Source organism: Chrysemys picta, chromosome 22 (assembly GCF_011386835.1).
Source record: "Chrysemys picta bellii isolate R12L10 chromosome 22, ASM1138683v2, whole genome shotgun sequence".
NCBI classification, from domain to species: Eukaryota; Metazoa; Chordata; order Testudines; family Emydidae; genus Chrysemys; species Chrysemys picta.
Window position 1 is genome coordinate 5,826,224 of NC_088812.1, and position 15,751 is coordinate 5,841,974.

Genomic DNA, 15,751 nt, shown 5'->3' on the forward strand with positions numbered 1-15,751 from the left:
GATGATCTCATCATGTTGGGTCTGTATTTTGACCTATGAAGCCACCACCCCCCATTTGCTAGTGGCCGTTCCCGCACTGCCCCCTCTTCCCTGGGCAAGATACAGTGGTTCTGTCCACACGGCAGGAGCTCTCTGGTTCCTGATGACGCGGAGCCTCCTGCTTCTCCACCAATCCCCCCACATTCTGGTTAATTCATTCTGTGCCCCTCGCCCAGCCCAGCAATCAGTTCTTCTCCCTGCAGCCCGCATATCTGCCTCTGACCCCCCACCCCCTGCACACCTCAGCTCCTCCCGCAGCCTCAGGGGGTTTTCACTCCCCTTCCAGGCCTGCTGTTTCAGGTATGGAGTTGGCAGAGAGCGGGGGAAGGGGACAGAGAGAGCCCAGTACAACAACAATGACGGGAGTTACCATTCTGCCTGGCCACCTGACCAATTCCTGTCCACTGGGAGCTGAGTCCAGAGTAGCAGGAGGGACAGGCAAAGGGGAGTGTAAATGGAGGGGAGAGAGAGACAGAGTGAGATGGGGAGGAAGGGAGGGAGTTTTGTAGCAGCCGCATGTTAAACTCTTAGCAGCACAGGACTGGCATGTAGACAGAAAGCAGCCATCGGGACTGGGAAGAGAAGGGGATTTCCCCCCCAGGCAGGAGTGAGTTGATGTGAAAATCTGATATGAAAGCTCTAACGTCTGTTCCTCTCTTCCCATTGCTCCAAGTCCCCAGCATTAACTCCAGCGTTCAGTTCCAGGCCATCAAAGAGACGTTCAGGAATTTCTCTCTGCCGGTATGTTTGAACCCATCATTCATTTGTTGGGGATTTTGCTCTGTGTTTTGTACCACCAATATGGAAATTCCCAGACAAAAACCTTTGCTGTTGGTATTACGGTGACCCATATAAACCCCATCCAAGATCAGAGCAATACAGTGTTTGTTCCTTTCATCACTGGGACTCGATCCTCCTCATCCTTCTAGGCTGGTCCCAGCTACATGCGATCAGCTATTCAAGTTCTTCTCCATTCCAGTTTGCCTTGAAGCAGTTCCTCGGAAACTCCACAGCTCATCACATCCTTTTATATGACAGCCACCCATCCAGTCTGGAGTCTCCCAATCCTCTTATCATCTGTATCTAAGTTTAGCACCTTGTTTCCTGTTTGTTCTTCTGACCTTCTTGTCACAGACCCACGCCGTCTGAGCCTGGTTCCCTCAGCTTTTCTATCATTGGTCCTACTTTCACTCTTGCCCTAATTCCCTCATTTCAAACATGGTCCATCCTTGTAATCCGCCAAGCATCCATCTTAACATTTTCACTTCCTCTGTCTTCAAGAATAGCTCCTGGCTCTTCCTCAGTCCCTGGATTTTGGAACCATACAAAAGTGGAGGCCTGATCACCATCTTCTAGATCTTACTTTTCTGTTTGACAAGCATTCTCCTATCGCAGAGCACTCCCTTGCTTCTCTCCCTTTACTCCATGACTTTCCCAGTCTGCTTATAAGTTTTTTGTCGAGTTCATTGTTTTCCGATACTATCATAGAATTGTAGGAACGGAAGGGACCTTGGGAGGACAACTAGTCCAGTTCTCTGGAGTGATGGCAGGAATAAGTATTATCTAGACCATCCCTGACAGGTCTTTGTCCAACCTGCTCTTAAAAATCTCCAGTGATGGAGATTCCACAATCGCCCTAGGAAATTTATTCCAGTTTTTAATTATCCTGACAGGAAACTTTTCCTAGTGTCCAAATTAAAATGTCCTTGCTGCATTTTAAGCCCATTGCTTCTTGTCCTATCGTCAGAGGTTAAGGAGAACAATTCTTCTCCCTCCTCCTTGTAAAAACCCTTCATCTATTTGAAAACCGTTATCATGTCCCTTCTCAATCTTCTTTTTTCCAGAGTTTTTTCAATCTTCCCTCATTGGTCATGTTTTCTAGACCATTAATCATTTTTCTCTCTCTTCTCTGGACTTTCTGCAGCTTGTCCACATCCTTCCTGAAATGTGGTGCCAGAACTGGACACAATACTCCAGTTGAGGCGTAATCAGAGCGGAGTAGAGCGGAAGAATGACTTTTTGTGTCTTGCTTACAACACTCCTGCTAATTCATCCCAGAATGAGATTTGCTTTTTTTTAAACAGCATTACACTGTTGACTCATATTTAGCTTCTGGTCCACTATGACCCATAGATCCTTTTCCACAGTACTTCTTACTAGACATTCATTTCCCATTTTGTATGTGTGTAACTGATTGTTCCTTCCTAAATGGAGTACTTTGCATTTGTCCTTGTTGAATTTCATCCTGTTTACTTGAGACCATTTCTCCTGTTTGTCCAGATAATTTTGAATTTTAATCTGATCTTCCAAAACACTTGCAACCCCTCCCAGCTTGGTATCATCCACAAACTTTATAAGTGTAGTCTGTATGCCATTATCTAAATCATTCATGAAGATATTGAACAGAGCCGGACCCAAAATTGATCCCTACGGGACCCCACTCAATATGCCCTTCCAGCTTGATTATGAACCACTGATAACTACTCTCTGGGGACGCTTTTCCAAGTACTTATTCACCCACCTTAGAGTGGCTCCATATAGGTTGTATTTCCCTTGTTTGTTTATGAGGTTACGTGAGACAGAGTGAAAAGCCTCACTAACGTCAAGATATACCACGTCTACCGCTTCCCACCTATCCACAAGGCTTGTTACCCTGCCAAAGAAAGCTATCAGGTTGATTTGACAGGATTTGTTCTTGACAAATCCATGCTGACTGTTACTTATTACCTTGTCAAGTATCAGAGGGGTAGCCGTGTTAGTCTGGATCTGAAAAAAGCGACAGAGTCCTGTGGCACCTTATAGACTAACAGATGTATTGGACCATAAGCTTTTGTAGGTGAATGCCCACCTTGTCAGATGCATGTATCATATTGACCTTAGTAAGGCTTTTGACACTGTCTCATGAAACCTCAAAAACAAACTTTTCACCTTATTATATTCTAGGTGTTTGCAAATTGATATTGAACCTTCTAAAACTTCTGTAGCTTTGTTAGTGGCTGGCCCCGGACTTACATGCCCATTGTCTTCCCGCAGGATAGCATTGAATCTACAGACAATATACTCTGATTTCTTCTGCTGATTTTCATGCCGTTTCTTTCCAATATGCATCTCCATGTCTCTCTGCATCTTCCTTCACTTCCTCTTTCCTCTCCCCCCAGGAGCACTACGTCATCTGCAAAAGGCATGTGCCAGGAGCCACTCTCTGGCTGCTTTCTGTCAATGCCTCCAGCACCGACGTGAACAAAAAGGGGCTTAGTCCCAAGCCTTGATCTATTCCAGCTGTTACTAGAAACTGTTCCCTTTCGCCACATGAACCTCGCGCTGTGGCAACAGCACCATCGTACATGTCCTGCACACGTCTGATATAAAAGCTTTATTCATTCAATTAGGGGTGTCAGGATCAGGCCCTTCATAAGGCAAATACCAATCTCGGTCGCCCTTCAGCGCCTGCAGAACTCACCCTCTGCCCTGGGTCTCTCTGCAGGTAAAGCAGAGCGGCGAAAGCAGCAGTTTTTCCTCTTTCTTTAATTCGACCGTAGACATTTTGATGTCCATGTTTGGAGACGGGAGTGCGACGATATCACTGGAGGTGAGAGGCTCCATCCCTTGAATGTGCCCTGCAGACTAGTGCCCCTGTGTGTGCCCCAGAGCCCTGCGTGCTGCTCTGCTGGGTTAGGAGTCTCACTGGGATGCGGGAGAGGGAGACATGTAGATGCTCTTCAGACAAGATCTGTGCCCTCCACTGCTGTGGGGAGGGGGGTGCTCCCTCTAGTGGTGTTTGTGTCTGTGTGCACACGCCCTCTAGTGGTGTGAGTGCACGTTTGTGTTTGTACACCCACATACACCCTCTAGTGTTCAGAACTGTTGTTGTTCATCAGAGGCGCTATACTGCTGACAGTTAATGGGGATTCTCCTTCAGCTCATCTGTCAGCGACCTGAGTTTTTCAGGCAGCAGGATCTGGGTTCTGTCCCTGCCCTGCCAGACATTTCTGAGCAGCTGCCGGATGCAGCATAGAGACAGCCTAGGAATCCATGGGCTTGTGACAATGTTGTTCCTTGGCATCTGTAACGGAGGGATGGGGAGGAGGAGGGAAGAAGGAATGACAAAGGGTTCTAGCCCAGTTTGCTTCAGGTTCCAGTGGGGCCCCGAGTCAGCCTCAGTGGATCCCCTTTGTAAAGGGCTCCCCCTCTGAAAGTATTGCTACCCCCTGAACTGGGAGAGGTTGTGATACCCAATGCCCCCAGGAACACACAGGACGTGGTACCTGAACCCTTGGAATCCTCGCTCCCAGGGCTTTTCCTTTCCTGTCCCCAGAATGCGACTCTCCCTTTCAACTCCGTCCTGAACAGCACCTCCCTCTGGGATGGCGGAGACAAGGGGGAGGTTGTGTCGGGTGTAACATTAGTCCTGCAGACAATGGAACTGTCCACGCTGGCTATTGCACTCCAGTCTCCGGAGAAGACAACACAGAACATGATGACAGAGTCTATGGGTGAGGGGGGACGTGTGGTTCTCAGCACCACCTGCTGGCTGCCATGAAATACGGGGTTATACACCATGCGCCAAATCCACTGGAAGTTAGAGCCTATATACCATTGTGGATGTGAGCCTGTGTTCAGTACAGACTCAGAACAGCTCTGCCCCTGCACCAGGAAATATAACCCAGCCCCGCCAGTGCCCCCAGGAACAACAGCAATGACCGAGAGGGCTTTAAATGTAATATTTAGCATTTCACCACTCGGGGCTGCCACGCTGAGCCAGGTGCCTCCCCCCACCCCCACCCCCACTACGCCCCCTGCTGGGGATGCAGGATCCCAAGGGAGACAGAGCCAGAATGGGGGGAGGGGATATGGGGGGTGGTCATTGCAACTTGGATAGGGGGTTCCAGAATTCCCGTTCCCACAGTGTGGAAGAGCCTTGAAGCCCCGCGGCTCCAAGTGGAGTGGGAGGGGGGTGGATCAGGCCCAGAATGGACAGATTCCCAGGGAAGTGGTTTCACAGCGAGGGGCTCTGTCATTCCTCACCCCCACCCCTCACAGCTATCCAGACGCGGCTCATCACAGGGGCCTGCAGCCACCAGAGCAAAGACTTCACGCTGACCGCTCACGAGGAGACGATGGTCGTGCACTGTGATACAGTCACCGGGGCAGCCACACAAGGTACCATCCTGGGGATGGAGACACTGAGGGCCCAAACCACTGCACAGAGCGGTTCCCGGGCACTGAACCCCAGTCTGGGTTCCCTGTTCCTCCCTCCCTCCCCTTGGATCCCCAGGCCGCACCCTGGCCTCTGTCTCTAGCCCTGGAGGGCTCCTTGCGGGCTGAGCCAGTGGTTCTCAGGCTGTGGCCATGGAGCTGACACCTTCGCTCCTGCCTGTCCCACAGCTTGAGCCCCGAGCAGTGAGGAGTTGGGGGCGCAGAGGGGAGACGGCTCATGAGAGGATCTCTGGTATGAAGTGGGCCCAGAGAATGGAAAGGGCAGGGACGGCCTGGTCTAGCTAGACCTCGAAATCGAGATGTGGGGAACCAGGTACCCTCAGCTGCCATATTCAGGGCCCCGAATGCTCCAGCACCAGGAGAAGCTCATTCCTGGCCAGCCCCTCTCCTGGTCTCGCTGAGAAAAAGTGAATCTTCATCTCTGCATCCTGCAGCTCGACGTTTCCAGCCGGGCGCGTTCCTGGGGGCTCCGAGGGAGGAGGTAGCACAGTCCAGTGGTTAAACCTTAAGAGTTGTGGCCAGGATCCTGGGTTCCATTCCCAGATCTGCCACAGACTCACTGTGACCCCTGGGCACCCGGCCGGCTCCTTCTTTGCCATAGCGTCCCCAGCTCCCTAACGAGGGATCATCTCCTCTCCCAGCAGGTTTGGGGGCTGCTGCTTTTATTTCCTACTCCACACTGGACTCCATCATCAGTGCGAGACGTCTCAGCAAGGGAAATCTACCGGCTGGTGGGAAGCTGGAGAACGGTCATCTCAACTCCAGGGTGGTGAGTGGGGCCGTCGGAGACGGGAGACCCATTAACCTCTCCAGACCCGCAAACTTCACCCTGCGCCACAGACAGGTGCGTGGAGGGAGATCCCCTTGCTTTGCTCTATATCTGGGCTATCAGAGTCGCATATAGAAGGCACCATCTCGTGCAGGGCATTTGGACCGTGGTGCCTTTCTGGCTCCTGATGGTCCTGAGAAGAGGAGGCCTCCTTATTCCTGATGAGTTGGGGCTGTTTTATTGGAGGAGGTTACCGGGGGGGTCACACCACGACACATGGCTGTGCAAAGTGCTCTAGGGTAACAGCTTTGCTTAGCTCTCCCCTGAGCTGGAATATCTGGAAAGCCGCTTTCTGTAGAGATTGGGGTTCAGGGAATCAGCATGAAACATAAGAATATAAGAACGGCCATACTGGGTCAGACCAAAGGTCAATCAAGCCCAGTATCCTGTTCTCTGACAGTGGCCAAAGGCAGGTGCCCCAAAGGGAATGAACAGACAGGTTATCATCAAGTGATCCATACCCTGTCACCCAATCCCAGCTTCTGTCAAAAAGAGGCTAGGGACACCATTCCTGCCCATCCTGGTTAAAAGCCATTGATGGACCTATCTGGCTCCCTTTTGAACTCTGTTAGTCTTGGCCTTCGCAACACCCTCTGGCAAGGAGTTCCAGAGTTTAACAGTGCGTTGCATGAAAAAAATGCTTTCTTGTGTTTGTTTTAAACCTGCTACCTATTAATTTCATTTGGTGCCCCCTTGTTCTTGTATTATGAGAAGGAGTAAATAACACTTCCTTGTTTACTTTCTCTCTACCACTCATGATTTTATAGACCTCTATCATATCCCTGTTTAATTGCCTCTTTTCCAAGCTGAAAAGTCCCAGTCTTATTAATCTCTCCTCACACAGAAGCCATTCTATACCCCTAATCATTTTTGTTGCCCTTTTCTGAACCTTTTCCAATTACAATATATCTTTTCTGAGATGGGGTGACCACATCTGCATGCAGTGTTCAGGATGTGGGCGTACCATAGATTTATATAGAGGCAATATGATATTTTTTGTCTTTATTATCTATCCCTTTCTTGATGATTCCCAACATTCTGTTCGCTTTTTTGACTGCCACTGCACATTGAGTGAATGATTTCAGAGAGCGATCCACAATGACTCCAAGATCTCTTTCTTGAGTGGTAACAGCTAATTTAGACCCCATCATTTTATATGTATGGTTAGGATTCTGTTTTCCAATGTGCATTACTTTGCATTTATCAACTTTAAATTTCATCTGCCTTTTTTGTTGCCCAGTCACCCAGTTTTGTGAGATCCTTTTGTAGCTCTTCACAGTCTGCCTGGGACTTAACTATCTTGAGTAGTTTCGTATCATTTGCAAATTTTGCCACCTCACTGTTTACCCCTTTTTCCAGATCATTTATGAATATGTTAAATAGCACTGGGCCCAGTACAGATCCCTGAGGGACACCACTATTTACCTCTCTCCATTCTGAAAACTGACCATTTATTCCTGCTATTTGTTGCCTATCATTTAAACAGTTATCAATCAATGAGAGAACCTTCCCTCTTATCCCAGGACTACTTAAGATCTTTTGCTTAAGAGCTTTTGGTGAGGGACCTTATCAGAGGCTTTCTGAAAATCTAAATACACTAGATCCACTGGATCTCCTTTGTCTGCATGCTTGTTGACCCCCTCAAAGAATTCTAGTAGATTGGTGAAGCATGATTTCCCTTTACAAAAACCATGTTGACTATTTCCCAACAAATTATGTACATCTACGTGTCTGACAATTTTGTTCTTTACGATAGTTTCAACCAATTTTCCCAGCACTGAAGTGAGGCTTACTGGCCTGTAGTTGCCAGGGTCGCCTCTGGAGCCATTTTTAAAAATTGGCATCACATTAGCTATCCTCCAGTCATTTGGTAAAGAAGGTGATTTAATTGATAGGTTACAGAGGACAGTTAGTAGTCCTGCAATTTCACATTTGAGTTCCTTCAGAACTCTTGGGTGAATCCCATAAGGTCCCTGGAGACTTATTACTGTTTAGTTTATCACTTTGTTCCAAAACCTCCTCTAATGACATCTCAATTTGGGACAGCTCCTCAGATCTTTCACCCCAAAAGAATAGCTCAGGTTTGGGAATCTCCCTCACATCCTCAACAGTGAAGACTGATTCAAAGAATTCATTTAGTTTCTCCACAATGGCCTCATTGTCTTTGAGTGCTCCTTTAGCATCTTGATCGTCCAGTGGCCCCACTGGTTGTTTAGCAGGCTTTCTGCTTCTGATGTATTTAAAACATTTTTTGCTCTTACTTTTGGAGTATTCAGCCTGCTGTTCTTCAAATTCTTTTTTGGTCTTTCTAATTATTTTTTTAGTCTTCATTTGACAGAGTTTATGCTCTTTTCTATTTTCCTCATAAAAATTTATCTTCCACTACTTAAAGGATGCCTTCTTGCCTCTCACTCCTTCTTTTACTTTGTTGTTTAACCACGGAGGATCTTTTTTGGTTCTCTTACTATGTTTTTTTCAATTGCGGCATACATTTAAGTTGAGCCTCTATTATGGTGTCTTTAAAACGTTTCCACGCAGCTTGCAGGGATTTTAGTTTGGGTACTGTACCTTTTTAATTTCTGTTTCACTAACCTCCAAATTTTTGTGTAGATCCCCTTTCTGAAATGAAATGCTACGGTGTTGGGCTGCTGTGGAGTTTTCCCCAATACAGGGATGTTAAATTTTATTATATTATGGTCACTATTACCAAGTGGTCTAGTTATATTCACCTCTCAGACCTGATCCTGTGCTCCACTTAGGACTAAATTAAGAATTGCCTCTCGTCTTGTGGATTCCAGGACATTTAAGGTGTCAAGAAACTTTATCTCAGCATCCCTTCCTGAGGTGATATGTATCTAGTCAATATGGGATACGGTAATGAAACACTTGGATACGGTAATGAAGTGGTTAGTGTGTATATTTGTATGTGTGTACACAGCACTGCCCTCTGCAGCATGAAATCAGAACTGCTCAGCCACGTGCCACAATCCTTATAGTGCTAACGGCTAGCAAGAATTTATTTCCCTTTTGATCCAATAGCAGGGCCTGTGCTTTTGCAACATCAGGATCTGTGTTCTCTCTCTGCTGTCACCGGGCTGGCCCCAGTGAGCACTGGGGGCTGCTTGGGGAGAGCCGTGGAGCTGTAGGTGGCCTCGGGTTTGCTATAGACTTGTGATAACAGAAACGATGTTCTGTGGTCCTGGGAGGATGAGGATGATTCTGTTGTGTTTCCAGGCCAAAAAAGAGGACGAAGAGGCTCACTGCGTCTACTGGAAAGTAGAGGCTGAGAACGGCAGCTGGTCTCAAGACGGCTGCACCGCCGTGTACACGAACAGCACTCACACCAACTGCAGCTGTGACCATCTCTCCAGCTTTGCCATCTTAATGGCTCCCACCACAGTGACGGTATCTCACCGTGAGACTCGGGTCATAGGGTTGGACCCTGAGCTCCGCACTCAGCCGTGGGCAAAGCTCTCCCTGGAGTGATTGGAGGCTTTGCTGGGGAAAAGGCTGAGTCGGAGCCGAGGGGGCTGGGCTGGGCTCACTGGTTATTCTCCCTTTGCTGTGTTACAGGAGAGTTACCCACTGACCATCATCACCTACGTGGGACTGACCCTCTCCCTGCCGTGCCTCTTCCTCGCCATCCTCACCTTCCTCCTGTGCCGCTCCATCCGCAACGTCAGCACCTCCCTCCACCTGCAGCTCTGCCTCTGCCTCTTCCTGGCTGACCTGCTCTTCCTCACCGTGGTTACCCGCACCCGCAGTAAGGTATGGCCTGATTCTCCCCTGCTCTGTTCTTTCACTCGCAGCAGGGCTGGGGTGTGTGCATATGAACCCCTTTGTGCTCCCTGGATTCTGGGCTGTGCACGACACAGAGGGGATTCCTGGGGGGATATTTCCACCCCCTTAGGCCCCTTCACACTGGGCACAGGGTCTGAGTGTCCCCAACCCCTGGAGTTCAGCCAGTTCTATCCCTATGTCACAGTCTCCCTGTGCCTCAATTCCTCTCCTACGTGACTTGCCCATGGTGACCCAGGGACTCTGTAGCACGGCTGTGAACAGAACCTGGATCCCGTGAACCCTGCTCCCCTGCTCTAACCACTAATATCTGCTCCCTTCCGGCGTCAGCAATGTGCACCCGCAGGACCCTCCATAGACCGAGGAACCTGCCGTCTCTGGGTCACAGAGCGCTATAACTGTAGAGCTCTGCTAACAAGAATCCCGGTGTGACCCCCCCACCACACCCAGGCAGGTCTCCCCCATACTCAGCATTTCCCTTCCCCACCGCAGTGTCTCTCTGTCTCCCCCAGGTGGCGTGTGCTGTCATTGCTGGCCTCCTACACTACCTCTTCCTGGCCTGCTTCTCCTGGATGTTCCTGGAGGGGCTGCACCTCTTCCTCACCGTCAGGAACATGAAGGTCGTGAATTACACCAGCGCCAGCCGGTTCAAGAGGAGATTCATGTACCCGTTCGGCTATGGATTCCCAGCCCTGGTGGTGGCTATTTCTGCAGCGGTGAATCCTGATGGCTACGGAACTTCCAAACAGTACGTGCAGCGCCCATCCCGAAGGGGAGCTGGGATGTGACTCCCATGAACTTGTCCGGTTCACCCCAGGTCTGACTTGAACCTCGAGTTCCCTGCTCACCCTGCCTGGGAACTGAATGTCCCCCAGGACCCTTCCCATCTCCACTCACACTAAGCTGCCCCGAGCACTGCAGTTGAGTTGCCCACCTGTCAGACATCTACATTTCTCAACCAACGGATGATGTGGAAGAACAAGCCAGAAAGATCCCAGCTTGACTCCCAGCTCCCAGGCTCGGTTTATGGGGTTGGTGGGTAGGAAACAAATGCACCTTCTTCTTGTGTGCAAATCCCTGAGGATCCCCTCTCTAAAGTGAGCGACTCACTAAAACAGGGTGTGGAGTGTTCTAGACACCCCAGGCTAGATCCTCAGCTGGTGTAAATCAGGGCAGATCCACTTCCTTCAGTGCAGCGAGGCCAATGTCCATCCGCTGCATGTCTGGCCCTCCAGCAATACTGCGCCCATCCACCAGAAAGGGTCATTTGAGGAGGTGGAAGAGGAAGTGGTGGCTGAAAGCAGGAGATGCTGAGGTACATGGGAAGGGCTGTTTGCTTGCTGTCCACAAGAGAGTTGGCCATGTCACAGGCAGGCTGAGATCCATCTCGCTTTTGAGAGCCAGCTGCCCTGTGACACCCCCTCTCTGCCCCCAGGGCTGAAAAAGGTCAATAATCCCATTCATGTCACCTTCTTCTTCCTCCCTCCCTCTAGCTGCTGGCTCAGCCCGGAGAGAGGATTTAATTGGAGCTTCCTGGGTCCAGTCTCTGCCATAATCCTGGTGGGTACCTCCCAGAACCACAGGACCCCATTCTCCTCTCACCTCTGCGACCCCATTGATTTCAGTGAAGCAGGGAGGAGAACGTGGCCCATAAAACACAAGGAAAGACCCAGTTAGGTCCCACCTGGCTCATCTGCTGTGGTCAGTCCTGGGATTAGTCCCTGTGCTGTATCCCCAGGCCTACAGCCTTTACTCAGGCACAGCTCCCATGGACGTCAGTAGGAGTTTTGCAAAGTGAAGACAAGAGTTTGGCCTACTCTAGTTAATGACCCAAGGAACGAGGAAGGAAGAGGGCTACACTCTCTAGTGGTTTTTGTAGGGGGGGAAACAAATGTCCCTACATATTCCTCCGTACCCCCTGGGGAATTTGTTACAGCGTGAAAGTGGCAGGAAGTATTCTAGAGGCAGGACCTGGAATCTCTGAGCCAGATCCTGCTCTCAGTTACACCAGTGGAAACCAAAAATAACTACTAACTCCAATGTAGAGGCTCCATATTTAACTGTGAGCAGCATCTGTGATCCCATCGATCCATTTCAGCCCTGGCTGTGCTGTCAACTCCATGCATGGGGAGGGACCGAGAGCTGCCAGGGGATATTACAGGAGAGGGGATGATTCCCACCGGAAATGAGCAGTCCCCGGTTCTGCAGTGTTCGGATCAGTCTCCTGGGATCGTTCTCTGCCTCTGCTGGAGTCACTGGCCCCGGATGGGATGTTTTACAGGAAATATTTCCCGCTCTTCCCACAGATAAATATAACGTTCTTTGCCCTGACCCTGTGGATCCTGAGAAACAGTCTCTCCTCCCTCAATGCAGATGTGTCCACCCTCAGAGACCACAGGTGAGAAGGCAACAAAACAATCCTGGAGGGTCAGATGTCTTGGTTTGGAGGGTCCTTGGCACTGGAGGGTGTGAGGGATTGCAGGAGGGGAACAGCATATCTAGGATCCATTGGAATGAATTCCCAGTGTGTTTGCATTGACAGTAACCCTGTTCCACACCGGGAAGCTGGGGATGGTAGTTCCACCCAACTTTGCCCAGATCTTTACCAATTGCTCTCCATAGGGTTATTTTAATGGGATCTCTCCATCTGCCTTTATCCAGGTTACTGACCTTTAAAGCCATCGCCCAGCTCTTCATTCTGGGCTGCACATGGAGTCTTGGTCTCCTCCAAATCGGCCCAGCAGCCACGTTCATGGAGTATTTATTCACCATCGTCAACAGCCTGCAGGGAGTCTTCATCTTCCTGGTGCACTGTCTCCTCAATCGCCAGGTAAGGCCCGTGCTTGTCATCAACCCCCCAGCACCTTCACCGGCCTCATGGTGGCCATATCTGATCTTCTCAATGTTAGTTACATAGTGCAGTGATTATGTCCCTCACTCTCCAGGTGAGAGAGGAGTACAGGAGATGGATCAGGGGTTTCCGAACATCGAGCACAAAATCTCAGATGTCTGAATTATCCATGTCTCGTATCCCTACCACCAGCACCAAGATGGTAAGAGGTCCTCTGCTCTGTACCAATACCAGCCAGTGACACAGTCATCTCTACTGGGTCTCATTACTGCTGTAAAGGTGCTTTTCTCCCCGAATGACGCAGGATTGGTTATGAGTCAGCTGTGAACGTCACTGCAAATGTTAGTGAGAGTCGGTCACTATCGAGGAGTATCCTAGATGTTTTAGGCACCAGAACAGAATGTCCTGTCCTGGCACCTCCGTGTTCCCTTCCCTTGGCTCTCCTGGGAGCTCCAGGGGTCACTCACTGTGGGCTAGGCAGGCATTGGCTCTTGCAGTGTAATGATCTGAATAGATCAGATTGTCCCCTGGGATTGAATCCTTGTCAGTGCAGACGGATCCACCCCAATGAGCAGTCAGCACCGTGAAGAATTTCCCTTGGCTCCATTATCCCTATGGGTAAGGATCCAGGGGCTTTGTGTGTCTCCTCCCAGAGACAACCCACCAGTTTGCACATTACACTCTCAGTGGCCTTGGAACCTATTGTCATTTTTCTGCTTTTCTTGCCAGGACTAACCCTTTTGCCAGGTGGAGTCGGCAGCAACCAGGGCCGGGTTCAATACGTAGGGGTTCCAATACAAAACAGAACCGGCTGGAGCCCCCTGTGATGTTAAGCTCCATATGCTTTATGGAAATATGCTTATGAATATGATATAACTGGAATATACTTTAATCTAAATACCCCTTGTATTCTACTGTGTTCATCATATTTCTTTGCATATATTATTTCTATATCTGTAATTAAGAGAATAATGTATAAACTTGTATCACTCATGTAAACATATTAAGTGGAGGCCTTAAGGGTGCTCCAGAAATAATTGTAAACGGCCTTAGTTACTTGAAAGCCTTCCTGTGTACGTATGGGCCATCCCATGGGGAATGGAGACTGGGGGTCTTACAGTGACATGTGACTATGTCACCTGATAATGAAATCCATCTTAAATCTGGTGCTTTTCCATTTAGAAGGAGGGGTGGGGAACCAGAGAGAGAAAAGATTCCTGCCTTGTGCCAAAGCTATAAAAGGGGGTGGAGCAGGACAAAGGGCTGCCAGTCATGAGAAAACCACTGCTTACCACTTGAGATGTCTGCTGGATCCAACAAAGACTGTACCTGGGGAAAGGATTGGGCCTGGAGTAGGAAGGAGTCTAGTCTGTGAAAGAAGCTTATTGGAACATCTTTGAGGGTGAAATATTACCGGCAATCAGTTTCTTAATGTATTTGGCTTAGACTTGCGTGTTTTGTTTTATTTTGCTTTATGACTTACTCTTTATACTTAATAAAATCCCTTTTGTTTATTAATAAACCCAGAGCAAGTGATTAATACCTGGGGGAGCAAACAGCTGTGCATATCTCTCTATAAGTGATATTGAGGGCGAACAATTTATGAATTTACCCTGTATAAGCTTTATACAGAGTAAAATGGATGTATTTGAGGTTTGGATCTCATTGGGAGCTGGGTGTTTGGGTGCTGGAGACAGGTAACCTGCTGAGCTGTTTTTAGTTAAAGTCTGCAACTTTGGGGGCGTGGCCAAGACCCTGTGTGTGTGTTTCAGCACACTAGCACGTCTGGCTCAACAAGGCAAGTTTCTGGAGACCCAAGCTGGCAGTGAAGACTGGCTCAGAGGTAATTTCAGCACATCAGGTGACAGTCCCAAGGGGATCTCTGTGACTGAGCCTGTCACACTCCCACCCAGTAATGTGGGAAAACTTCAGACCACCCCAGGTGCTTCTAAGAGGCAATACATTCCCTGCCACAAGTACTGAGTCTGTGTATAACAAAGAGAACTTTTAATAAAAGGGGAAAAGAACCTGGCAGTAATCTAGGAAACTCCACAACCACAATTCTAACCATGATTAAGGCTAAGATATTTTTAGCAAAAATCATTGACTGGTCAGGGGCAATAAACAAAACTTCATGGAAGTCTGTGGCCTGTCCTGACTTCCACTAAAAATATCCTGACAAAATTGGGAGGCGGGTTCAGCTCAGCACCCACTGGAGCTCCGGAGTCCCCCACCGCCACTGCGGTGAGTGGGAGCTTGGAGGTCCTCTGCACCCACGGCAGCTGAGCAGTTGTGAAGGGTCCCACTGCCTGCGGCAGCAGGGAGCTCTGGTTCTCCGCCACCTGCGGGAAGTGGGAGGTCTAGGGTCCCCCACTCCCAACAGGGGATGGGATGCTGTGGGGTCCCCTCACCCACCGCAGTGGCTGAGAGCACCGGGGTGTTCCCCTTCTGCCCACCATGGCTGGGCAACTGAAGAGGGTCCCCTGCCACCCATCACAGGGGAGCAGGAGACGCTTGGTAGTGGAAAAGGCCTTCCCCATCCATGCCACCATGCCCCATGCCACTCCCTTCCACGGCGTCAAGAAGATCAGCATAGTGGCGGGCAGCAGGGCCTTGTCAGGTAGGGCCCAGCCGAGGTTAGGGAACTCCCTGCCCTTTAGTCAGTTCTAGGGTGGGGATTATTAGGGAACAGAGCTAATTGGAGGGGAAAGGCCTCATGTCCCTGACCTCCTTGACATACTCATAGCCTTAGACGTGAGCAAACGCCTATCCCAGAATATATTGGGCAGTGTCCTATGCCTCAGTTTCTTCCCTTGCGGTGTGAAAGTCCAATATATTCTTCTTTAACCTGCCTTTGCCCTTTCCCTCCACTGCACCCCACTCATCGCTGCTGTCCTTGGTTGGCGAAGGCCCAGAGTTCAGACCGTTCATGTGAGTTCAACTCCCACTAGAGGGGTGCGAGGTGGGGAGATGGCGTCGAGAAATGCCTCAGCTGCTGCTGCCACCACTACATATAC

General features: G+C 49.5%; 2 protein-coding genes across 2 annotated transcripts in view; both read left to right on the forward strand.

The window, feature by feature from the left end:
• The first annotated feature begins 545 nt into the window (after nucleotides 1-545).
• LOC122172854 (adhesion G protein-coupled receptor E3-like) overlaps nucleotides 546-15,751 on the forward strand; it is a 53,530-nt gene continuing 38,324 nt past the window's right edge. Inside the window, exons 1-5 of the mRNA XM_065576116.1 lie at nucleotides 546-780; nucleotides 3,524-3,628; nucleotides 4,355-4,532; nucleotides 5,080-5,199; nucleotides 5,898-6,100. Of these exons, the coding sequence (XP_065432188.1) occupies nucleotides 670-780; nucleotides 3,524-3,628; nucleotides 4,355-4,532; nucleotides 5,080-5,199; nucleotides 5,898-6,100 (717 nt within the window). The 5' untranslated portion in view covers nucleotides 546-669. The remainder of the gene's footprint in view (nucleotides 781-3,523; nucleotides 3,629-4,354; nucleotides 4,533-5,079; nucleotides 5,200-5,897; nucleotides 6,101-15,751) is intronic.
• LOC101933225 (adhesion G protein-coupled receptor E4-like) lies at nucleotides 9,293-13,469 on the forward strand. Its single transcript, XM_065575987.1, has 8 exons — nucleotides 9,293-9,490; nucleotides 9,578-9,853; nucleotides 10,396-10,631; nucleotides 11,377-11,443; nucleotides 12,190-12,281; nucleotides 12,545-12,713; nucleotides 12,829-12,936; nucleotides 13,464-13,469. The coding sequence occupies exons 1-8, from the start codon at nucleotides 9,293-9,295 to the stop codon at nucleotides 13,467-13,469; spliced, it is 1,152 nt and encodes a 383-aa protein (XP_065432059.1).

What these genes read in the sequence shown, in the direction of transcription:
- LOC101933225 (XM_065575987.1), top strand. Translation starts at nt 9,293, where the DNA reads ATGAGGATGATTCTGTTGTGTTTCCAGGCCAAAAAAGAGGACGAAGAG. An exon ending in TTACCCGCACCCGCAGTAAG is followed by an intron (nt 9,854 to 10,395) that starts GTATGGCCTGAT and finishes TGTCTCCCCCAG; the next exon opens with GTGGCGTGTGCTGTCATTGC. An exon ending in ACTGTCTCCTCAATCGCCAG is followed by an intron (nt 12,714 to 12,828) that starts GTAAGGCCCGTG and finishes CTCACTCTCCAG; the next exon opens with GTGAGAGAGGAGTACAGGAG.